The 24,804-nt window shown below is 45.3% G+C and overlaps 1 protein-coding gene across 1 annotated transcript in view; it reads left to right on the top strand.

Moving 5' to 3' along the window:
- The first annotated feature begins 9,176 nt into the window (after positions 1-9,176).
- Positions 9,177-24,804, top strand: part of HS3ST3A1 (heparan sulfate-glucosamine 3-sulfotransferase 3A1) — an 85,183-nt gene continuing 69,555 nt past the window's right edge. The window contains exon 1 of the mRNA XM_065897050.1: positions 9,177-9,775. Coding sequence (XP_065753122.1) covers positions 9,177-9,775 — 599 coding nt within the window. The remainder of the gene's footprint in view (positions 9,776-24,804) is intronic.

Raw genomic sequence — 24,804 nt, 5'->3', positions numbered from 1 at the left:
AGCACGGAAAAAATGTAGAATTTCTCGTGTCCTTTTAGAAAGCCAGATTAATCATAATAAAAACACCTGACCAAAATTGAATACAATAAAAGTTTAGCCTTTTGAATGAATATAGATACAAGCATCCCAAATAAAATCTTAGCAAAACACATACAATGGCAAAATAAAATAATAATAACAGTACAACATTACCAAGGAGGTGAATATGAGTATACTTCAACATTAACACAAATTGACGTAACATAAAATATTACATCACAGAAAACAAACCAAAAAGAACAGGTATCTCAGTATCTGTAAAAGGCCTTACACAAAATCTCATTTATAATTAAAGTGTATTTTTATATTAGAAATGAAGTTAGCTAATTCTTTAATAAGATGAAGACTCCATAGTGGAAAAAAGAACAAACGTCATACTTAAAGGTCAAATACAGAATTATTCCATAAATAGCATACACAGAAGAAGGACATCTGATATGTTATCATCACTTTTGCATTATTTTTATAGTTCTAGCCAATGCAATGTGGCAAGAAAAATGAATGAGTTAGACTTTTTGGAAAGAGGATTTAAAATTTTTGTCAACTAGAGATTAAATAATTGTCTAACTGAAAAACATTGAAACTAGTAAGAGTATCCATTATGGGTGCCAGTTATTGAATATATGTGGGAAAGGTAATAACTTGCTTATATATCAAGGAAAAATCATGAAAGATATCTTGCGGAAAGATTCATTTACAAAACAATCATACATTTAACTCATACAGGAATAACCATAACAAAAGATGCAGGAATTTTATGAAGACAATGAAAAATTCTTCCTGTGGTCATGCTATATAATTCAATAGAACAGACTAATGGTGATGATGTAGAATAAGGCATACCATGTTCTTGGAGGGGACTATATTGTATTATATTATATATACCTGAATTTCCCCTCAAGAAATCAGTAAATGAAATTAAAATCCAGTAAAAATAGAAACAGCATATTTTGGGGGGTAATTGATCTAATAACCTTAAATTTCTAGGAAAATAAAGGTGTGAGAATAGTCAAGACACTTTGGAATGGTAGTTTAGGGTTTGGAGTCTCAAAGTGATTGTACATAGTAAGTACTATCATGATAGTGTGGTCCTGAAAGTAACAGATGAATAGAACAAAATAAAATGTCCCAGGACAGACTCAAGTACGTATCAAGCTAAATATAAGAGAAACATGTCATTTCAAGTCAGCAAGGAAAGAATAGGTATTAGGAAAACTAGTTCATCATTTGGGGTGGGGGGGAAACATTGAATGGTTACCTTACAACACATAGAGAAATTGTTTACGTAAGAAACGTACTCAGAATATCCCTTTCTTGGTAACTTTCCCTGGTCTCATTCATAACCTCTTGAGATGTTTAGTACACTGGATTGAATTCTCCTGTTTGTAAAGGAAAAAAAGGGACCTAATCTTATACAAAGAAGGAACTTTTTTTTTTCTTCTTTTTTTTTTTTGTGGTACGTGGGCCTCTCACTGTCGTGGCCTCTCCCGTTGCGGAGCACGGGCTCCGGACGCGCAGGCTCAGCGGCCATGGCTCACGGGCCCAGCCGCTCCGCGGCATGTGGGATCTTCCCGGACCGGGGCACGGACCCATGTCCCCTGCATCGGCAGGTGGACTCTCAACCACTGTGCCACCAGGGAAGCCCCGGAACTATTTTTAAAAATCAATATATATCCATGTCTAAAACCGTTATTTTTTTCCTGGGCAAATGGGTCTATAAAAATCACATTCCTATATAGTCTGGGATTTGAATTATTCCAAATCCTTTAAAAGAGCGAGAGCCGTGTCAGAGGCTAAGCTGTAAAAATCTCAGAGGTGAGCTTGGGCTTTTAGTGTTTAATTAGTAAAGCTAAGCATTATCCTTGCAGCCCCAGCTACTATTATGCCAGCAGTTGAAGGGCAGAATGCTAAAGAGAAGGGGCGATCAGATGGATAAAATGACCAAGTCAGTATGCAGGAAAATATCAGCAGTGAGGAACCTTGCGGTCTTGCCCTCAGTTGCCTAATAATATATCTGGAAAAGCTATATGATTGTGGAGAAATAATAATCAGAACTAAAAAGGAAAGTAACAACCTTTGTTGAAAGAGGTGCTGTGCATGGGTGTGTCAAGGCATGCCTTCTACGTTCTGGTGAGTTAACTAAGCCTGGGGGGGTCTATGCCTACTTCAGAGAGTATGATGAGCACACAGATCTCCAACTAGAAATCAGGTGTGCACAAAGTAACTGTCTCATGCTGCTGAAGCTGGGTTTCCATTTTTAGCGCCTGTTTTCACAGTAGCAGAAATGTAACCTCAGTACATTCTGGGGACCCTCAGGGTCTCCCCCTCCCTCCCCCTGCCCCCAGTCCTGCTCTCACTCCGTATCTCTGGTTTGGTCTTAGAGATGCCAAGATATCATAGGGAGTCTGGGTTTTGGCCATTGTTACCCATCCAGTGGACATCTGATGAGCTGTACTTTGTCCTTCCTGTCCTTGGTCACCAGCCCACACCTATGACGGTTGCGTCATGCCTTGTTCCTGATCCCCAGGCTTCTCCAGACCCTGCTCCGTCTGTCTCAGCTGACTGATTCTTCTTCCGTGCCTCTGGAGTTTTGAGGGGCCCCTAGGGAGTAGTTGCTGGTGCTTTCTAAGGAATCCACAGCCCTTCTCCTCTTCTGCTCTCTTTGAGGCTTGCCGCTTCCCTGGGTCCTCCCTGGGGACCGAGGCGCAAGGCTCCTTTGCTCTCAAATTCCCTTGGCTCATCTAGGGGGTCGATGTCTCTCCTCCAGCTCCTGCCTTGGGAGGGGGACAGATAGGAAGCACCAGGCCGTCGCTCTCCTACTTTCCCTCTGACTCATACCTCCTTCTCCTATACCATAAGGAAAGCTTAAAAGTCTCTAGAGGTGGAGAACCAAGGAAACTCACTCTGACTCCCCTTATCCTTCAGGTCCATTATTTATGCCCCACATCCTTCTAAAGTTCACCTAAAATATAAACTCAATTTTGGTCTACTACCATAAAAAGTATGTGATATCTTTTAAATAAAAGAAATACCAATATTATAGTAAACCAAAGAAAAAATTATGGACTCAGCATCCTCTACTCTCAGAAGAGAAACTGAGAATAAATAAAAAATAACCGTATAGCCTTCCTTAAATCAACTTTTAGCTCTCTATTATTTATTTAAATAGGTCCTGCTTTTTAACTAACAGTTCTTATTTCTTCCTGCTTAACTTACATTGTAGCCTGGAGATTTTGAGAACTGAGTGGTCAGTCTACTGAAAATGTCCCTTGATCCTTTTGCATGCTAATTCACTTCTTAATAAGGTGTATTTCAAAACCTGCACCCATTTCTTTCATATGTCACAGAATCGGAAAGAATTGACTCAGGACAGAAGCAAGACGCATGAGAAAATCTCTGTGTAATTATCAAGCTTTCCATTTACTTTTGGCTAAATCAATAATTCATGAAAATTACCATTTGTCAAGACCTTAGTTAAAGCCCTATCCCTCAGGGGAGGTGGGTCCCGGGAGAAATAATAGAACAAAGAAAAGTCCAGATACTTGGTGAAATGTCCCCCACCTGGTCTCAAAGTAAAACAAACCCTCGTTATTTGTAGTTGAGGCCCCTGTACGTTCAGAAAACATTTGCCCTTCGAGGTTCCTGACAACAGCAAGCCTTTGTAAAGTTTAGGATTACATTTCTTGATACGTGTTCCTGAGAACAAGGAATATTACTGGATAGGGCATGGGTAATGGGAGTCCGTGGTCCAAAAGCCTTGGAAAACATTGGATTAAGCAAAATTTAACTGGTATCTTTACTGAAAAGTCACTTCAGAGACTGTAACATGCTAATGTTTATAAGGAATGCTCAAGAGAGGGTAGTCTTTCAAATTTATTCTATCACAGAATACTTTGCTATGGAACATTTCCCAGGATTAGGGCTATATCTGGGGAAACTCTGGCCTCTTCCAACATAAGAAATGGCAAGCAAAGACTTGAGCATCCACTCAGAGTAAGACCTAGTAGGAGCAGCTCCAGCACCCAGCACAATGTCTGGCCTTCAGGGGATATCACTAGTCTCTCTCTCTCTCATCATCCTTTCTTGTCCAAACTACAAAGACTAATATTGATCACCAACAGTGGTAAGAACACTTTTTAATATTGTCTTGTAATTCTGTTTATTTTGTTTCTCGGTCTGGAACTACCACCATGCTCATCTCCATCTGCAAAACTCTTACTCCTTCTTCTACAAGGTCCTTCTTAAATTCCACTTACTTTGGGAATTCTTGGTGATCTTTCTATTTTATTGGAACTCTTAATGACTCACAGGATAGCCATTAATACATATTAATCAACATGTCACCTGAGATTGAGAAAACCATTTTGCCCCCCCCCCACATGAGATGAGTAAGGACCATAATGATCAAAATAGTCACTGGGACCTCTTGTCAAGTCTGCTTCACCCTTTGGTGAGAACGGTCTTGTGTCCAATGCTGTATCTTCAGTTCTGACAGTGACTTGATTCACCTTCAACTCCCACTTGGCCATTTGACTGCTACCTACTCAGCTCCATTTCTCCAATCCTACTCGCGGGTCCCCAAGTCAATTTAGAGCATTCACTAGCATGCCCAACTGCAAAGACAGACGAAAAAAACTGACTAGCAAACACACACCAGGCCAGCTGGAGAAGGACCCATCCAGTGGCGATACTTGGAATGGCTTCTGAGTATTCTTTCATCTGCGACATCTGCCCTATCACAGAGTTTATGTTTCTTTGTAAGATATTTTAGCTTTTCTCTATTTGTACCCTCTGCTAACATTACAGTTTGGGATTTTATGATTTCATGGCTCACATCTAACTCTGGACTCTCCACTGGGTTGTCTACATCCAAGCTTTTCTAACCAATCCAGCATTCAGCTCGCAGAGTAATTTTCTAAGATGTTACCTTCACTCTTCCTGGACTGAGCACAGGAAATCAGCCGCTCGAATTTGAAGTCTGAAGATCGCAGACCCTAACACTTCTGTCTCTTAAGTTAAGAGAGGGAGCACTGAAACACTTCCTTAGGGCTGAAATAAGTATAAATGACGATTTGGTCACAGGGCATTACTCAACATTTCTTACTCAACATTTATTGTCTGTGTCTTGCAGCAGACACCTTAGTGCTTATTCCTTGTGACCTAAAATATCATGTCCCCCCACCCCAGTCAATTCCTTAAGACCCATGTTGAAATCCAGCCCCTCCACCAAATCTCCCTCCTTATTTCTAGCTAATTATCAGCACTCCTGCTTTCTTCTCTAGTCTTGTTTTTGTGCTAATTCTAGTCCCCCCAGTGCCTCCCCCAGGCCAGCCCACACTTGGTTCACACTGAACACAAGCGGTTTACACTGCCCTATGCTCCCTCCCATCTCTTGGCTTCTGTGTGGTGCTCTCTCAGACTGGGATGCCCAGCCCCCAGTCCTCTAGGTTCATTAGTTCATCAACAGATCTTCACCAGGCATCTCCTTGCACCAAGTAATATGCTAGATGTTCCAGGTGTGCTACTGAGGAGTGGTTCCCGGCTCCTTGGAGTACTCAGCTTCTAATGGGGAAACACAGACATAACCACACACCTGTAACATTGCAAACCCTCATCAAGTCTGTAAGGAAACTGCTGGGAACTTTGAGAATCTGTACCAGGAGACATGATCAAACCAGGGACAGGGGATGCGGAGGGAAGGCATCCTTAAAGATGTGTACAGCTGACATCTGAGGGATGAAGAGGGTGTACATTCTAGGTCGAAACACCATGTGCTTTGGGACAGGAAGGGACAGGGCACATCCCGGAGCTGGATGTGAATCCGGTGAGTGGGCAGCACACCTGTGTTCAGTTGAACACAATGTGATTTTGCATTCTAAAGAGTGTGTGTACGTTTTGTCTCATTAAGATCATAAGCTCCTAAAACAAGGAATGGGGCAGCAGGGCGCCATAGCGTTGTTCCCGAGATATGTCAGTCTTCCGGGGGAAGGGTGGCGGTATGAAAGGTCCAGTGAAGCACCCAAAATTCTTTGAGGAGAACCATTCATGAATCCATGCACATCAACACCAGACATTCCTCTCACCAAAAACAAATCCTCATTCGTGCCGTCCAACATGGGAGCCCCTAGCTCTTGTGGTTACTGAACATTTGACATGTGGCTTGTCCCTATAAAGCAGTGCTGAAAGTGTAAAACACATACTGGATTTTGAAGACTTGGTATGAAAAGAAAGAACATAAATGACCTCAGTAATTTTTATATTGACTACATGGTAAAATCACATTTTTAGGTATGTTGGCTATATTAGTAAAATTAATTTCACCTGCTTTCTCCCGTTTTTAAGGTGGCTACTAGACATTTTAAATGACCTATGAGGCTTGTGTTCATGGCTTCTATTTTATTTCTAATGTACAGAGCTGCCCTAGAGCTAGATACGGTGTGAGTGGTCCTTAGAACCCTGTCTCCTACATAGTGTGGGTGTTTAATACCCACATAAAGGAAATACGTGTGCTGGGAACGTGAAAGCCAAACGCATGATATCCTACCATGTTGGAGCTAGAAGGGAACTTGGCGACCACCATTCTCCAGATGGGAAAACCCAAGCATGTTTGTAAACATTTATGGGATTGGCGTATACTTTCAGAATAACTTTAAAACTGCCTTTTTTTTTTTTTTTTGGTCTCACTTTTGCAAGTCAGACTGAAATACCAAGAGACAAACTAGAATATATTAAAGCTCAAGTTAGTATTAAACCTCAACTAGATTTTTGATGTCCAGTTTTAGGACACAAGAGGCATTAAAGCTTGGCAGGACTTACTGTTCATCCTTGTACAAGGCCATTGCTCTGTGGCAGTGGAACCTAACAAGCTCTTCACTAGTTTACATAAAAGGCCATTGCTTTACGGCGGTGGAACCTAACAAGCTCTTCACTAGTTTACATAAAAGGCCATTGCTCTACGGCAGTGGAACCTAACAAGCTCTTCACTAGTTTACAGAATAGGTTGGGACTGGCACTTCATAAACAGAAAATCACGTCCAGTCCTGGGTATTTATCCAACCGGCACAAACACAGCGATTCCACCCAGGCACTGAGTCAGAACCACCAGGTCCCCTTTGGAAGGTTAAAAAGGACTTCACTTCCACGTCAGATAGAGCACAGGAAGCAGAAGTTTCCCCTGTGAGTTTCCTGCATCCCTAGCTCTGCTGCCGCTGCCAGCCCTGGTCAGCACCCGCAGTGCGCCCCGAAAGCAGCCTGCACAGCTTGCAAGGGTGGGTACGAGGAGGTCAGGCTACCGCCCACATTGCGGGGCGTCCTGCGGAGACGAGGAAGCCAAGAAATCAGGAACAAATCGGACTGGAATTAAAAACCACCTCATGCAGGTTCCACGGGCCACCTCCCTCCATTAAACAGCAAGGCGATTTGTATCCCTTCCTGACCTGCTCTCCGAGGAGCGCAGGGAGAGGATATAGGGTCGGGGGAGGCAAGAGAAAGAGGAAACCGCTTAGGAAAGGACATATAACTCCTTTAGCTTGGCGAGCGGGCGCGCGCGCGCGCGCACACACACACACACCAGTGTAAGCAACACTAAGAAAATCCCTCAAAACCTGGGCATATGGATTTGGAATCGTAGCTGATATAATTTTTTAAATCTTAATTTCTCTCCTTATTTATTGGCTCATTTCCTAAGAGGTTGCTCCTTTCCAGGTCCTGGGGAACTCTGATCATCCTAAACGAATACAAATCAAATGAAAAAACAAAAAACACCAAAAACTGCTGCGGGGAGAAAAGGCTTTGCTCCGGAGCCGGCAGTGGACAGCAGAGTAAGTGGAAGGCGAAGCCGCAGCGGAGGAATTCGGTTAGTCCAAGACAAATGGGGGCGTGGCGCGCGGCTCGGTCCGGTCCCGGGAACCTCCGCCAACAAAACTTCTAAAGGTTCGCGGAGGGGGCGGGGGGCGGGGCAGAGCGGGGGAAGGATGTAGCGACTCCGGAGGGAGGGAACCGGGGCCCTCGGAGGGGTCAGGGCTGCGAAGGGCAGAGCGGCGTCGCAGAGGTTTGGGAACCCCTGATGCAGCGAGCGGCTGGCTGGGTGGAAGTCAGGCCCCCGGGGATCCGGCTGCCCTGGCTGTCAGACGCCCCAGGGGCAGCGCTCCGAGAGGGCGAGGCCGCCGGCTGTGGTTGGCGGGGAGGGGTGGGCGGAGTGGGGAAGGGGCGTCGCCCCTGTCGCCCCCGCCCTCTCCGATGTCATTGGGCGGCCGCCTCGGGGTCCGCGCCACCTTTTCCCCTTCGCACCCCGCCCTCCCCGCTGCGCTCGTTCGGGGGCCGGTCCGGCCCTGGCCGTTGACGTCACCTCCAAGTTTGCTGCCCTCGGAGCCCCACGTGTGGCTGCAGCGACGGCCCGGGAGGCGGCGAGCGCAGTGGCCACGGCTGCTGACAGGTCCCGTGCAGCCCGGCTCGTCCACGCCGCTCCCAGGTGGGGCCCGAGAGCCGCCGGAGCGGTTGGGCGCGCACCAAGAGGGCCGGAAGGCTCGGCGCGGGTCCTCTGGCTCCCGCTCGGGTAGAGGGACTCGGGGGACCTCGCCCCGGGGCCGAGAGTGCGCGCCCAGGCGGGCCGGGGACCGAGGAAGCGGTGGCTGGGAGGCACAGTCCCCGCCGCGGTCTGCAGCGCACGGAGCTCAGCGGCCCCGGAGCCTCACGTCCCCTCACCGGGACCGAGCGAGGGATGCACGATCGCTGAGCTGGGACTCCCGCCGAGAGGCCGTTTCGGCCCGGGTCTGAGACGCACGCCTTCGCCACCGCCGCCGACACCCCTATTCCGGCGACTCTCGGGGACCGGGGGCGCCGAGCGCGGCCCCGGGCTCAGGACTTGGGCGATTCTCAGACGATGGTTTCTTAAGCACGGCACCACGTCCCCCTTCCCGCCCCCTCGACCGGAGGCTGGGATCCAGCGCGGGGCTCCGGGGGCTCCGTCTCCCCGAGGAGCCTCGGCTGCCGCCGCCCGGGCAGCTCGCACGGCCGCAGGGGCGCAGGGCAATGTGGCCTCCGGCCAGCGCGCCGGCCCCCCCGGAGGATGCCACGGCACCTGGCGAAGTCCCGGCCTAGCATGGCCCGCGCGCTGCCCGACGTCGCCTCCGGCTAGGATGGCCCCTCCGGCCCCGGCCGGCTCCCACCCCACCTCGACCGAGCCGCTGTCTCGCAGCATCTTCCGGAAGTTCTTGCTGATGCTCTGTTCCCTGCTCACGTCCCTCTACGTCTTCTACTGCCTGGCCGAGCGCTGCCAGACCCTGTCGGGCCCCGTCGTGGGGCGGTCGGGCGGTGGCAAGGAGGCGGGGGCCCCGGGTCGCGGCGTCCTGGCGGGAGGCGCGGGGGAGCCGGTGGCGTGGCCCGCGGTCGCGCGAAGGAAGCGCCTCCTGCAAGTGCAGCCGTGGCCGAGGCGCCGGCCGCCCGCGCTGCGGGACGACGGCGAGGTGGCGGCCTGGGAAGAGGAGCCCCCTGGCCTGGCGGGGAGTCCCGGCGGCTCCGGGGCCGGGAGCAGTGTGTCCGAGACGCCGCCGGGGACCCTGGCCCTGCTGCTGGACGAAGGGAGCAAGCAGCTGCCGCAGGCCATCATCATCGGCGTGAAGAAGGGCGGCACGCGGGCGCTGCTCGAGTTCCTGCGCGTGCACCCCGACGTGCGCGCCGTGGGCGCCGAGCCCCACTTCTTCGACCGCAGCTACGACAAGGGCCTCGCCTGGTACCGGTGAGCTGGGGCCGGACAAGGCGGGCAGGCGGGGGCGGCCAGAGCCCGGGGTAGGGGCTTGAGGAGCCCGTCGTGACGCCCACCCAGTTCATCGCCCTCCCCGGTTTCATGCAGAGGGCAGAGGGTCATCGGTAGTTGTCCTTAAGATGAGGGGTCTCCTTCCCCACCCTGCCTTCTCCCGGGGAAGAGGGAGCGGGTCGGAGGGAAATTTTGGCCTTGCAGATTTTGTCTTTAGTTCTTGGAATTCCCTTTTCCCCAAATAGCCAATCTAGTTCTTGGAATTCCCTTTTCCCCAAATAGCCAATCTCATCATTTTCTCCTGCTTTGTGAAAGTTTCCCTGTGCGTAGCTAAAGAGAGAAAAAAAAAGAAACCTGTTCACCAATTACTAGATACGTGACCTAGTGGATCCCTTTCCCAAGGAAGCCTGTTTTTATTTCTTCTTCATCTTCTGGGCGATTCCCTGCGGTTAACGCAGACTTTGCCATCGCCTGTTTATTTATTTACCTTAACTCTTTGCCTAATTGTCCTAGGTAGTAAGTAATACAGACACTGAGTTAAAGTGTCAAGAACTAGACTCTAGGTTTGGGGGAGATATATGTGAGAGCAGCGTGCTTTAAAGATGGCTTCGTTGGCAATAACTTTTGTTTGGGGCTAGGAATGACTTCGTATAAAATGCTTTCTGTATTTGTAGGGAAGAGTACCTTTTGTCTCTGGGCTGGCAGAATCTTTTCTAAAGATCTCCAAACAATTCCCTTTAAAAATGAGGTAGACAAAATTTTTTGAAAGGAAGAAACGTGGGGAAAAATAGAGATCCCGGTTACATTGTGAAAAACCCTCCTAATACAGTGTAGGAAACAAGTCTGATTTAGGTCTTCATCTTAAACTTACCAGTCTTCTCAAATTCAAACCACCTTTAATAATAGAATAAGCCAAACTCTAATAAATCTTAGTGTCACCTGGATTTTGTGTGCCATAAAATATTGGCCTTTTTTTCTTTCCTCTGAGTATATGGAAAAATAGGCCAGAATTTTCCATTTTATAAAGTTTTATCTTGTTCATTAAATTTGCAGTCTCCTTGTTATCTTGACTGAAATCATAGGACGAAAGTTACAATACCATTTAAATATATTTCAAAAGCCCACTCAATTAACCATTCATCCCCAAAAGAGAAATGGATGTAATTTGACAAGTTTATTTACTTGAGGGTCAAGCACAGGAAGCAAATTTACAGTAACACCACTCATGAGAAAACATTTGGTCCTAAAAGTCGAACTAGAACATTGAACATGTTTAAAACAGTAACTTTCCATTTGTTGGAGAGGAAGACAAACAACCTTCCCTTACTATAGAATATATATCATTTAAAATCATCAGCCACTTAAAAAATCCCCTTGTGTTTCTGTCATTTATGTTGTATCCTCTGGGAAGTTCTTATAAAAATGACCTGTTGAATCTGGAAACAACAGGTCCTTCTTCTTAGCACAAAGGCAGCTCTGTTTTTTCCATCAAGGACACAAGAAAGAAGTGATTAAAGACCCCTAAAACTCTTATCTATAGCAGTTTGCATTGTATGTGGCCTGGTACAGGGCTATAAGTGAACACATTTCAAGCCGACTGCCCAAAACCATCTAAGACAATGTTGGACTCTGAGGTGCTATTAAATATGGTGAAACATTTAGTACTAAAACCCTTTATTTTCATTTTGCTATATAGCCTGTATTTCCACAAAGTAGGACTGTTTCTTCCTATTCCAGAAATGAGTATTTGGGGGCACAGTATATCCACAGAGCTGGATCTTATTTTCCGTTGACCTTTCTGAGCTTGTGTAAGAGAAGGAAGGTTTCAAGGTAACTAGAAACACAAGTATTTAAAAAAAAAAAAAAAAAAGGAAAGGAAAAAAGAAAAAGTCATGAACTTTTAGGCTGCTGTCTCGTTTGGAAACTGGAGGCATGCTATAAAGTAAATATCTCCTTGGATTGTTTACTTCGGTAGAGGAGTTTTATAAAGCAATTTATGGTGGTTACAAAAATAACTGCACAGTAGACTTCATGGTTTGGTGAATTTAATTTTCTAAGTGTTGGAGCAGTGTCTTTGTTTTACCATTTGCAGTGGTCTTTTATTGAACTCATAAATTTAAGTTTAAATCAATTACATGGAAAACTATTTAAGAAGTCCAACCTATGGGGCCTGGATTATGAGATTATTTAATGAAACTTTGCTACAGTTCTCTTTCATCTCGGCCCTGAACTTGGAGTTAGATGTTTGTGAAAAAGACTGAGGATTTACTTACCAATGACAAAAAATCACACAGAATGGCATTTAACTATTAGGCATGTTTTAGCTGCTTGTGTTTAGCCAGTATTTTAGGTAAAGGGATTCGGTAAGACCTTCTTGAGTCAGCTCAAAAATTGTAATATAGGGTTTCTAACACACATTTATGACCAGACACACACACACACACACACACACACACGAACAGAAAGAAAACCCTAGTATTTGAACCCTGAAGTGAATTATAGAAGAGAAAAAAATTTGTACAATATTTTTTACATGCTCATTGACATGGGAGAATCATAATGTCTAGCCTTGTTTTTTCGCCCAGCGAAAATTCTCTCAGTTTGCCGTAATAGTTTGTTGTGGCAGCGCCCCCTACCGTCCTGACAATGGGACAAATCTGTTGCTGCTGCGAAGTTGGGAGAAAATCTCTTGGAAACTGAGTTTGAGAGTTAAAAATGCCTGTTGTTAGGATGTGTCAATAAATTTATCTCTCTGGGAAAAAAATTAAAAGTACTTTATAAACTACATCCCAAGAACAGTATAGTCAATGGTTTCTTCGTTTGGACTAATGTGTAGTAAAGGCCAAGAAAACGAATTTATTTAAAATCTCTAAAAAGGAAGTTATTCTTATTGATTTAAAAATGTCCTAATATTACTCTAAAATAAATGAAATAAATGAACGTTTTAATATGCCGGGAAATTTGTTGATGATAATTTAGGACGCTTCAGCGGACTTTTCTGGATATGAAACTCCGCTCTGATGGGGTTTAAAAAAACATTCCACATTACTTAATTTAGCTGACATGATATCAGCACAACAAATGTCTGTGGCTTGCGTGTCACAGGAAAGCAATCCTTCACTGTGAGCTGTCTCCATTTCCATCGGATGTGTGATGGATTCCTCAAGAAAAGGGGGGAATTGTTTCATTACCTTCAGAACTTTGAGATCTTTTCTGGAAGTTAAGACCAAATGCGTGTGCTGTGGTTCAAGAGCAGGTGACCTTGGAATTCTAAAAGAAGCCCCCTCCCCTACTCTGCCTGTATATCTGCACCAGCTGGAGACCATGGTTATTTTTCTCCTAAGACAAAAGATAACCGTTTATAAAGTACTTAAAGATACGTGTATGCTTATATATACTATGTACATATATATATTTATATATGTATATGAATATAAACGTTTGGATTCTGTAACACTTCAGTCTTTTATTTGGGGACAAGATAGTAAGTGTTCATCATCTAATCTCTTGTGCTAGCATGTATCTTTCCTATATTTTGACTCATTTTGTTTAGTGAGACCGGGTGATTTCCCCAGAGGAGAATGTCGCTAAACTTATTTTACTCTGTAGCATCCAGAAAGATCAAAGATTACTCAGCTTGGAGTTTAGGAGTTGGTCCTTTCCGTGGCTTCATCAGAATGTGAAGTTTTCTGGCCCTTCCTGATCACTGCCTTGTTTATCAAGTCCACGGGAGAGGCAGGCTGAGCAGAGGCACTTCCGGTTCCTATCGGGGGTGATCGGCATCTTGGAGCAGCTGGGAGCAGCTGCAGAGTACCTCCGTGCGTACTTTCCCACCCTCCTGAGCCACCAGCCCTTCTACATGAAGGGTTGGAAGTGAAATTCGAGCCAAGGGAGTCTGGCCACCCATGCAAGGTCCTGGGGACTGACATCCAAAGGGGCTCTGTGTCCTCAGAGGGAAGCGAAGGACCTTGGAAGGGATAAGAGGTGGGGGGGGGGGGCGGATCGTGGAGAAGCAGCTTTGGGCCCTGAGTCTAGGGTACGTGTCTGTGGTGGGGGGAGGGGAGGGCCCAATTTCTTTCATGCATTTGCTCCCTGGAGCCCTCAGTGACTGGACACTCCCCATCAACTGAGAGGTGCAAAGAACCCCTTTGAGAAGCTACATGCTGCCATTTTGTTTGCCCTGGGTTCATCTCCCCAGTAGACCAACCCAGCAAGACAAGTCCAACAGTCTCATTTCTGTGTGTGTGTGTGGCGCACGAGGTTCATGCATGAACCCATACACACATGTATGCAAGAGCAGGTACCCAGTAGGTGGGGGAAGTGATAGAATTGATAACAGAAAAGTTATTTGGTGGTTGGGGAACTTCTGAGCAGCGTCAGACACCCGGGTGGAGCAAGGTCTAGGATTATCGAGTCCAGGCATTAAAAACCACAATAGCAAAACCATGTTTGGTGCAGCCTGGAATTGGAATACCTTGTGTGAGTGATTATGCCCTTGTAGTGATGAGGTTTATCAGGTGCTGATGTAGTGAGTGTGGAATGCATAGCCAAGTAGGAGCGAAAACCCTCCACAATACTGGAATCTTCTGCCTTCCTCTTAAAAAAAAAATCAAGAAACGCTCTGGCCAAAATATTTGTCTCATGGCATTTCTGTTGATTGGCCCAGAAAGAGTGCATGCCAGATCCGTATTCTGGAGGGGCCACGAGAACAACATAAGCCTGTGCGATTAACGGCAGCAGGGGCTGGCCTTACACAGACCAGATGCACACATACAGTAGGAGAGTGCCACAGAGCGAACAGACGGACGTGGTACGAGCAGCAAAGGCCTGCTCTCTCCACGGGATGCGTTTGAAGGACTGCACATCACGATTACCATCAGCCACGTTGCTGCGCTGGGTTGGGAACTTGACAGACGCAGCGATTTCCCTCCGGGGCACGTCTTCCTCCCCCAAGGAACAGGAACTGGGCTGATAAAGAGCATCCTTTCTCCGTGTGCTTCCCGATGATATTAGACTCGAAGCTTTTAGAAAGTTTGTTTTTCCTTAAGTGATGAATCATAATTGTGGAAATGAGGTTTCTTATTAAAACATACGCCTTTGATGGGTTACCAGAGGAAATTGCACCTAAGTAATATTTTAGCTCCCTAGTCTTTGCATTTTTAAGAATGTCTTAAAAATGTTCGGAAGCACTTTAAAATCTTTGCTCATTTGATACAGTTTAAAAAATCTATTTGGAGGGGGAATATTGATATAGTTAATAAATAAACTTGAGTGAAATAAACTTATGTGAAAGCAGAACGTAGAAACTGAGGAAATGCTGAGTTCAGAGAATTGAAGCATCTTCCCAGCTGCTTGCCTCCAATGATGCAGCTGCTGATTTTATATATCACTCATGTGGTCATGACCCTTAACGCCTCTAACATTTACATTTATTCTGTGACTCCTTGAAAGCTGGATTCCAGCAGTTCAGATTTGCTCAGTTTCAGAAGCTGTCAGATGGCAGTAAACGTGAAAAAGAAAAGGGGAACTGCTTAGTAAGAAGGAAGTTTAGTACTTGCAGTTAGTTTAGTACTTGTGATATTCTCACAAAGGTTAAAAAAAGAAAATCCTCTTCCTGGTCTCTCTTGAGAGCAGCCCACGTTGAATGTGACCTTTAGCGCCACCTAGTGGGAGGGAGAGTCAGCAAGGAACTCAAAAGGGTGGACTTTGAAAACCTCGTCATGATCAGAGTGTATCTGGTCTCACCTTAAAAAAAAAAAGTCATCCTGGGTAGCACTTACAGCCACTCTGCCTGAGCCGGCTCTTTCAGGCAGGGAGGTTATCCTTTGGAGAGAAATAGAAAAGAGCTGCCTTGACAATAAACCTGAAAAAGAAGAGAGAAGCGATTAGGAGATTTATATTAGGAATGTGTGTGCCTGAAAGGACTGCCATATGCCCAGATTAGTTTTGTTAGTGTGTTTTGCCTCTGTTTCTGAAAGCCAGCTTCACATGAAAACACTCCCAGATGATTTTATTTCAACATCGGTAATGCAGTCTTATTTCTATCCCCGCGTGGTATAGGCTCCGGAAGAGGGTCCCAGGGTTCTTAACAGGCAGCACCCAGAAGCCTGTTTAACCCTTAACACACCTGAGATACACTTTGGGGAAGATCCACCCTGTGGGACAGTTTTATAGGAAGGTGTTTTCGGAGTTCCAACGGGAGACTGTTTCCTGTGACTTTGGTCCAGGGCCTGGCGAGGGGGGGTGAGCAGGTACGCACTAGTATATATAGACTCGATCACCAGCAAGGACCTGCTGCCGAGCACAGGGAGCTCTACTCAGTATTCTGTGATAACCTGTGAGGGAGAAGAATCTGGAAAGATTAGATAGATATGTATTTACATCTGGATCACTTTGCTGTACACCTGAAACTAATACAACATTGTAAATCAACTATAATTCAATTTAAAAAAAAAAGTAAGGAAGGGGGAAAGGGGAACATGGGAACGCTACGGTGGAGGAACCTGGCGGACCCCACTGAACCAAGTGCTGAGGGTGACGTTCCCTAGTTGCCGTGTTGAGATCTTGTATCCCCTGGTGTAAGGCAGGGAGGAGGGCTTCACCTGTGGGGTTTTCTTCCCCTAAATCCTTGACCCCCATCTAATCATGAGAAAACGTTAGAACAACATGAATGGATGGTACAGCCGCAGAATACCTGACCAGCATTCTTCACAAATGGCGAGATCATGAATAACAAAATAAGACCGATAAACTGTCACTCTGGGAGGGGAAAAAAGAGACTAATTGCTAATGCATAAATACAGTCTGGTACCGTCGACTGGATCCTGGAGCAGAAAAAGGGCATTGGTGGAAAACTGAGGAAATGTGACTGATGTGTGTGGTTTAGTTCACGGTGTCATACCAAGGTTGATTTCTTGGTTTTGATCCTTTACCAGGGTTATGGAAGATGACAGCCTCAGGGGAAACTGTCTGGCTGAAGGGGTCTCTGAGATTTTTCTGTACTGCTTTTTTTTTTTTTTACAGTTTTCTTGTCTAGAATGATTCCAAAACCAAAGGGAAAAGAAGACCATTAACAAAGAAGGCAGAGAGTGTGAGGGGTCATCCCGAAACACTCCACCCAGCCAGCCCTTGACTCCTCTCCTCCCCAAGGCCCCCAGCACCAGCCCGCTGGCTCCCTCCACGCCAGCACCTGTTGCTCCAGGCATGCTGATCTCCCCCTCAGTTTATTGCATAATAACATTGGCTCAGGGCCCCCCTCCTACTCTCTTGTCTCTGAAACACGGACAGAGACTGTTTTGTCTTTCTTTCTCTTCTTTGTGGTTGGCAAGTGTCAAGTCAAGAAGGTATAAAAAGTCACCCAGCCCTGACTGAATCCCTCTCTGCCTGGAGAGAAAAAACTTTGATGGCGGTGGCAAGTTGTTGAGAACACAAAGAACTGAAGTAGGGGTCAGAGGAAAATCTGACGTGGGAATCTGGCTTTTTTGCCTCCAGTGTAGGAGGGGCAGTTGTCAGGGCTGGGGAAGCTGGCGATGCGGTGACGAGATGGGGCCGTGCCTGGGGACACTCCTTACAGCTAAGATGACGACACAGTCTGGATTTTCTGGGTCAGCTTAAATGTTCTACCTGCTTACTTGCCCTTGTGCTTTAACCTTTGGTTTAGACCCTGGCTTACGGGATCTGCCACGGGAACAAAGCAGACCTGGAGCAATCACGGGGTTGAAGGAGAGGGTGGAAGGGAGAAAATCCAACCTCCAGAGCACTGGAGGACAGGACCTGGGCATCCTGGCGGTTCTTCCTGCTGCAACAGCTAAGCCTGGGACGCCAGCATTATCAGACTCAAAGTTCCTGTCCAGGTAGCGTGCTGGCATTTTGGGCTTCTGTTGTGCATCAGAGGCTCGGGTTTAGTAGAGTAATGACAATCTGCCTCAAAACATTTCCTTTGATAGTTTTAACAACTGTCAAAATTAAAATCAGGGCTTCCCTGGTGGCGCAGTGGTTGAGAGTCCGCCTGCCGATGCAGGGGACACGGCTTCGTGCCCCGGTCCGGGAGGATCCCGCATGCCGCGGAGCGGCTGGGCCCATGAGCCATGGCCGCTGAGCCTGCGCGTCCGGAGCCTGTGCTCCGCAGCGGGAGAGGCTGCAACAGTGAGGGGCCCGCGTACCGCAAAAAAAAAAAAAAATTAAAATCTCATTTTTACTTAAGCAAAACAAAACAATACCTGGTACGTCTTGAGACTCAGAGAAGATAACAGTACTTCCTCTGAATCGTTGGCTCACTTACCTTGGTTGCATCTGTCTTATGAACCTGTATCGTGCAAAGGACAGGCTACTAAATGCTTATGTAGATAAAAATAATTTCTGTGATTTAATGCCATTCTGGGCTTGTTGTTTGACATTTTTCCATCTTAGTTGGTATAATGCTTTTCTTCATGCGTGTTGAAACTTTTTAAAAATAGCAAAATATTTGAACCCTGCAAAGTACATTTGACGAAATCTGTCATTTTAGTTTCTATTTCACTTATTTTCACTCTGATTTTTGTTATTGCTTTCCTTCTTCTAACTGTGGGCTTGGATTGCTCTTCTTTTTCTGGTTCCTTAAGGGGTAGAGTTAGGTTGCTTATTTGAGATTTTCTTTTTGCTTAATGTAGGCATTTGTCACTATGAACCTCCCTCTTAGAACTGCTTTTGCTGCATCCCGTAAGTTTTGGTGTGTTCGGATTCCATTTTCGTTTGTCTCAAGATATTTTCTGATTTACTTTTTGATTTCTTCTTTGGCTCATTGGTTTTAAGTAGGATGTTGTTCCACATCCACATATTTGTGAATTTTCGTTTTCGGCTTGTTACTGATTTCTAGCTTCATACCATTGTGTTCAGAAAAGATACTTGATATGATCTCTGTCTTCTTAAATGTGTTAAGAGTAGATTTGTGGCCAAGCATACGATCCACCCTGGAGAACGTTCTGTGTGCATCCTGCTGCTATTGTATGGAATGTTCTGTATATGTCTGTTAGGTCTATCCGGTCCTAACTATTGAACATGTAGTTCAAATCCAGTGTTTCCTCACTGATTTCCTGTCTGAACGATCTATCTGTCATTTTAGATGTAAGGTAATAATAGCTGCGTCTGTTGAGCCCACACTGGGTGTTGCTAGATTTTGCTGCATGACCTGCTGTGTGTAGTCTGGATACTTTTTTAATATGACTAGTATCATTAGGTAGGTCCTATTATTTACTACCTTTTATCACTCAAGAAACCGAGGCTCAGAAAGATGAAGTAACTTGCCCAGGGTCATATAGTCAAGTAAATAGTAGAACTAGTGCTGAATCCAAGTCCACCCACCTTATGCCAATGCTTCACCGCTGGGAAGCATCAGGTGTAATTGCCCATGTGTGGCTCCTGCCTAGGTATCCGGCCATCAGCGGCTCAAAGATGGTAGGGATTGAAAGCCTGTCCCATGTGATAGAAGGACGTGGACATGTTTGATTCTGGGCCCTAGACCTTTAGTTAAAAACTAGGCAACATATCAACATAGAGTTGACAGAGCAAATTTTTAAGTCTTTAAATATCCTTGTGAGTATATTGGCCTATCTGGAATAACTAAAACCACCTCTGCTTTTTGTGGAATTCTTTTTTTTTTTAAGAAATAATATAATCTGATCACAGAGCTCATCTTATTGATCATATCGGAAATCCTGAGCCATTCAATTGATTTTTCACCCACCCATTGAAAAATAATCAGCGTGAAAAAAGCCTCTTTGTTTAGTGGTCCAAATGAGCAAGTTTCCTCCTTCTAAATGGCTGCATGGGGAAGCCAGAATATTGTCAGAGACCTATGAGAAGGTGGCTGGCTGCTCCTGGAAGTGGGGCAAGGTGAGCTGGTGGTTGTACCCATTCCCTGGTGTCTTCAGCTTTGTAGGAAACCCCCAACCAGCCATGGCTGAGTCATGCCAGAGTCCATCTCTCTCACTCTTTTCGGTATCTGCCCTTTATTTTGTACTGGCGTAGAGCCCATTAACAATGCTGTGATGGTTTCAGGTGCACAGCAAAGCCACTCGGTCATCCATATACGTGTACTTGCACTTTCTGATAGACACCTTTTTTTCTTTAGAAATGTTAATATTCCCCATCAGGCCATAGCCCAGTTTTAAGCCCCAAGCACTCTTCTGTCTTCATTATTATTGTTACTAATAATTTTTATCTAATTATCCTGCCAGCTGGTCATTAATAGTGCCAAGCTCTTTACTGTACTGGTCGGGTCATTGCCAAATAAGGCATGGTTGTTGATTTGAACTTTTCTGGCTCTAACCAGACAGAATCATAGACCGTAAAGGAAGTTGGAATTAGAAAGTATCTCAGAGATTGTCTTCTGCCTATGAGAAAACAGGGTGCCTTGCCCAAGGTTAAGCTAAAAGACAAGAGCTTAGAGCTTCCATTTTTCAGGGTAAAATTCTGGAGACTACAGTTGGGAAACCATTGCATGCTCTAAATTACATAAATATCATTTTGGAGGATTTGTATCGATGGCAGAATTATTCCAGAGAATGGAACAATTGATAGCACCATTTTTTCTCCTCCCAGAACTGGTGAATTAAAGTATTGAATTGAATTTAGTCAGTGATCAATTCATCTTTAAATTTGTGGTTTTCATCTCAGATGTTTTCCCCAGTATTTCGACGCTTATGGATTTTGGAACCCAGCTAGCACGATTGGCTTGTGGATCCTTGTAAGTAATTTGTGTTTTATGGTTGTTACCTGATTGTAAAAGATTAGTGGGAGAAATCCAACTACAGACAGAAAAAAAGTTTGCTTTTTCTCTCTCGAGTGTTCAGAGTAGGAAGTAATCAATCAAATTATGGGAATAAAATTCCTTTTCCCTTTTTCAGAGTTCTTACTTGGATTAGAGCTCTCCTTTCAATAGGAAATATCAAAGTTGCCAGGCTGGTTTGAATGACAAATTCAAAAGTGGTGTGTTTGTTACGGTCGTAAATCTTTGCAGATGCTCCTTAAGCTCAGGTATTTAAAAAGGGAACTGAATTAAGCCGCAACGAAAGTTACATTCCCAGAGCTAACTGCTGCGCCCCTGGTCACCTTTCGTAACTGAAGCCATGTTTGCTTGCAGTCGATGTTTTGAAAAGTTCTGGCGGTAAGAAAAGGCTGCAGTGATGAAGTGATTTCGTTTTACAAGCAAAGCTTTCGAGTAAACAAAAACTGGCATCTGGGCTTTTTCTTAATTTTCTGGTGGACTTTAATTATTGTAGTTTCTTTCATCAAATGTTGTGGGTTCTTCTTAAATAAAGGCCGCTTGTTTTTCTTTCTAATGAGGCCTTTCTGTTTCTTCTTGGTGTAGGAGGACTTGAGATTACAACAGTATCTGTTAAAAAGGCTTTCCCCAAAGCCAGAGGGTCTACTAGAATGCCTTGCTAGGGTTTAATGATGGAAAGAAAACACATTGGATCTGTTTTATATTTATATGGGGCGGGGGGAGTTCATGGGGAGCTAATGCTTGTGATGAAAATTCTTGGGATTTTCAGGTGCATCTGCCCCGTGGCAGAGGGTGGCAAGTTGGAAGCAGACACTGGAGAAACCACTTCTCAGCTCCAGCTGACAGTTACCAAGAAAGAAAGCACACTCATGATTGCCCTGCCCTCTGATTTTTCTAAAGAATCTCGGGATACTGACTTCTTAAAAAACATATTGAGAAATAATTAACATATTAAAAACCAAAACTAACACAAACCAAAATTCTGCATAGAGGGAGTAAATCAATTTCATCTGGAGGAGAGGGGCTCCTAGTTCATAACCTGTGGCTCAGTGACGATCAGAGTTAGCAACAGAAAGCTGGTGTGTATTAAGAGATTTTCAAACTGTGAATCCCAAGACATTAGTGTATAATAAAACCAATTATTATTGTTTTAATGGAAGGGGCTATAACAGGATAAAATAAGAGGGTGAATCCCAGGTAGTAAGCTGGGCAAATATTATCTTGACAAGCTTGGTTCAGGTGTGTACATACATAAATAGACCAGTGTGTGCTGAAAGATTGGATGTAAACGTAATTCTTATTAGTGGATTTCAATAGAAAAAAGTTTGAAAAACACTGGCCAGTGTGAGCAGAAGTCTTGTGGGAAGAGACTAAAGTGAACGTGCTTCAGGGTCCCTCGAGAAAGTAACCTTGGTCTTTTTCAACTTTGTATCTCTGGGCCCTGGAACTGTACCTGTCACAGAAGAGATTCACTCTTTGTTGAATAAAAAAAAAAATGATGCCTTAGGCCATGGCTCAGTGATTTTTTTCTGGAAAGGGCCAATAGTAAATGTTTTAGGTTTTGTGGGTCGTATGGTCTCCGTCACAGCTATTCAACTCTGCTTTTTAGCAGGAAAGCAGCCTTAGACAATATGTAAATGAATGGGTGTGGCTGTGTTCCAATAAAAACGTTGTTGACCAGAACAGGCCTTTGGCTCACTGGCCTGGTTTGCAGACTTCTAGGAGAGGCTAAAAGCTTCAGATATGTCCCTGGACCTTCCCTTACTTTACTTAGCATGTGAGTATCCACCACGAACATTCATGGGAGGTGCTGAGGGTGTAGCTGAGGGACCCCCTATGTGAGGTGCCGCTCAGAAATAACAGCTCCTCGAGGCTGGATGAGGCTAGAAGTGTCCATCCCAGGCAGTGACCAGTGGGAACTTTTTGAAATACGCAGACTTGTTCAGCATGGTGGCATTCCATGTAAAGGTGATTCCTATGCTCAATGACAAACCTTCTACTTTGGAAGAGACGTCATATAAACACAAATCGGCAGTCTTTGGTCATTGTTTTTACAAAAGCTTAATAATGCATTTTGCGGATTCCTTGACTTTGTCTCGAGTACCTGTTTAGTTTACATAGAGCTTCCCCTGCTTCTCCATTCTCCCGTCTGTCTTTTGGATGCCTGGGCATCCTGTGATGGGGTCACCTGACCTCCGTCCTGAGAAGCAATCCCACCCAGCAGTTCCAGTCAGCAGTCTGAGTTTGCAGCTGAAGAGTGAGGTATCACGTTGGGATCAAAGTGTCAGAAAAGAGTTTTGAGGCCATTCAGTGACATGTTTAGGGAGTTTGGACTTTATTCTAGATCAGCGTTGTCCAAAAGAAATGTAACGGGAACCGCATATGTCCTTTTAAATGTTCTGGGTAACTTCTTTAAAAAAGTAGGAATGGGGCTTCCCTGGTGGTGCAGTGGTTGGGAGTCCGCCTGCCGATGCAGGGGACACGGGTTCGTGCCCCGGTCCGGGAAGATCCCACGTGCCGCGGAGCGGCTGGGCCTGTGAGCCGTGGCCGCTGAGCCTGCGCATCCGGAGGCTGTGCTCCGCAACGGAAGAGGCCACAACAGTTAGAGGCCCGCGTACCGCAAAAAAAAAAAAAAAAAAAGTAGGAATGAAGAGGCAGTGTTCATTCTAATAATATTTTGATTGAAGCCAAGTTGTCTGAAATATTATAATTTCACCATGTAATCAACAATAAAACATTATCAACGAGACATTTTGCATTTTTCGTCCAAACTCTTCCAAATCTCATATGCATTTTATTTTATTTTCTTTTTTAACACTTTATTTTATTTTATTTTTATTTTTTGTCCGTGCCACGCAGCATGTGGGATCTTAGTTCCCTGACCAGGGTTCGAACCTGTGCCCCCTGCCTTGGAAGCATGGAGTCTTAATCACTGGATCACCAGGGAAGTCCCTCATATGCATTTTATGCTTGCGGCATTTCTCAATTCCGACTACCCACATTTCGAGTATTCAGTAGCTCCCTGAGGCCAGTGGCTACCATATTGGGTAATTACGGCTCTTGAGGCAGGGCCAGGGGAGGGGTTTTGAAGGCTTTCCATAGAGAGCTGATTCCGTAGACGTCCTCTGATTCTGCCCAGGAAACCCAGTCCGAGGTGGCATGGGAAGGGCAGGGGGATGCACACCAAGTCTCAAGGACAGAGATGGAGGCTTGAACTAGAACAGGGCCACGGCCATGGGAAGTGGTGGGAAGGAGATTTGCTGGACGTTTTGGTGGAAGGAATCATAAAACTCTGTGTGGGATGCTAACAAGAGGAGAAGGGGAGAAACTGGAGAAGACTGGAAGATTTCCAGCTCAGGGATATTTATGATTAACTGTGACTGTCATAGGGAGGGACACAGAAGGAGTTAACAGGTACCAAGGGGAACAGACAACTTTGCTTTAGGCACATGAAGCGGATGGAGCCTCAAGGTGGGCTGGGGCACACAAATAAGGTCAGGCTTGGGACCACCGTAGGCCTGATGGCTGAGGCCGTGCCAGCGTCACTGTAGCCGAGATATGAAACTGAGCAGCAAGGACACAGGGGAGGGAGGGAAGGGCAGGAGCAGGAAGACATGGTTATATTCTTGCCCCAAAGAAGGACCGTTTCAACAGTTTATGCTTTGCACGCGCAAGTGTTTAGAGGGAAAGGTACTGATGTCTAGAATTTGCTTTGAAACACATTCAGAAGGATGAGATGAATTGATGGATGGGTAGAGGGATGTGTAGATATGTGATAATCAAAGTGCAGAAAAATCCCTATTTAGAATCTAGTTGGTGGGTAAGATGGGTGTTTGGTTGTACAATTCTTACCAATTTTTGCCACGTTTAAAATTTTCATAAGAAAATGTTGGCAGTAGCGGGGAGGAGATGTTTTCAAGGTCAGTGGTATGAAATGCTACAGAAGGTGTGAACAGAGGTCCGAGACCAAAGAATGTTTGTCTCGTCAACTAGGAAGTTATTGGTGACCCTGAGACCAGGTGGGCTATGGCGTGTGACAAAGCAGGCAGTGTGTTGATGGGTAAAAGAAAACTACTCAGAAGAGGCAGAGAGTGTGATGAACTTCATCCATGTGTCTGCCTGATCTTTGCTGTCTCCCTCTTTGTCCTGGATTGAGTTGGCCAGTGGGGTCCTCCTGCTTGCTTTATGACCATTATGGCTGGTCATCCATGTACATAAAACTTCCCTATATAGAAAGGAGGTTTTTACA

The sequence above is a fragment of the Phocoena phocoena genome, chromosome 19, assembly GCF_963924675.1.
Source record: "Phocoena phocoena chromosome 19, mPhoPho1.1, whole genome shotgun sequence".
NCBI lineage: Eukaryota > Metazoa > Chordata > Mammalia > Artiodactyla > Phocoenidae > Phocoena > Phocoena phocoena.
This window is presented reverse-complemented; position numbering and strand designations above follow the sequence as displayed.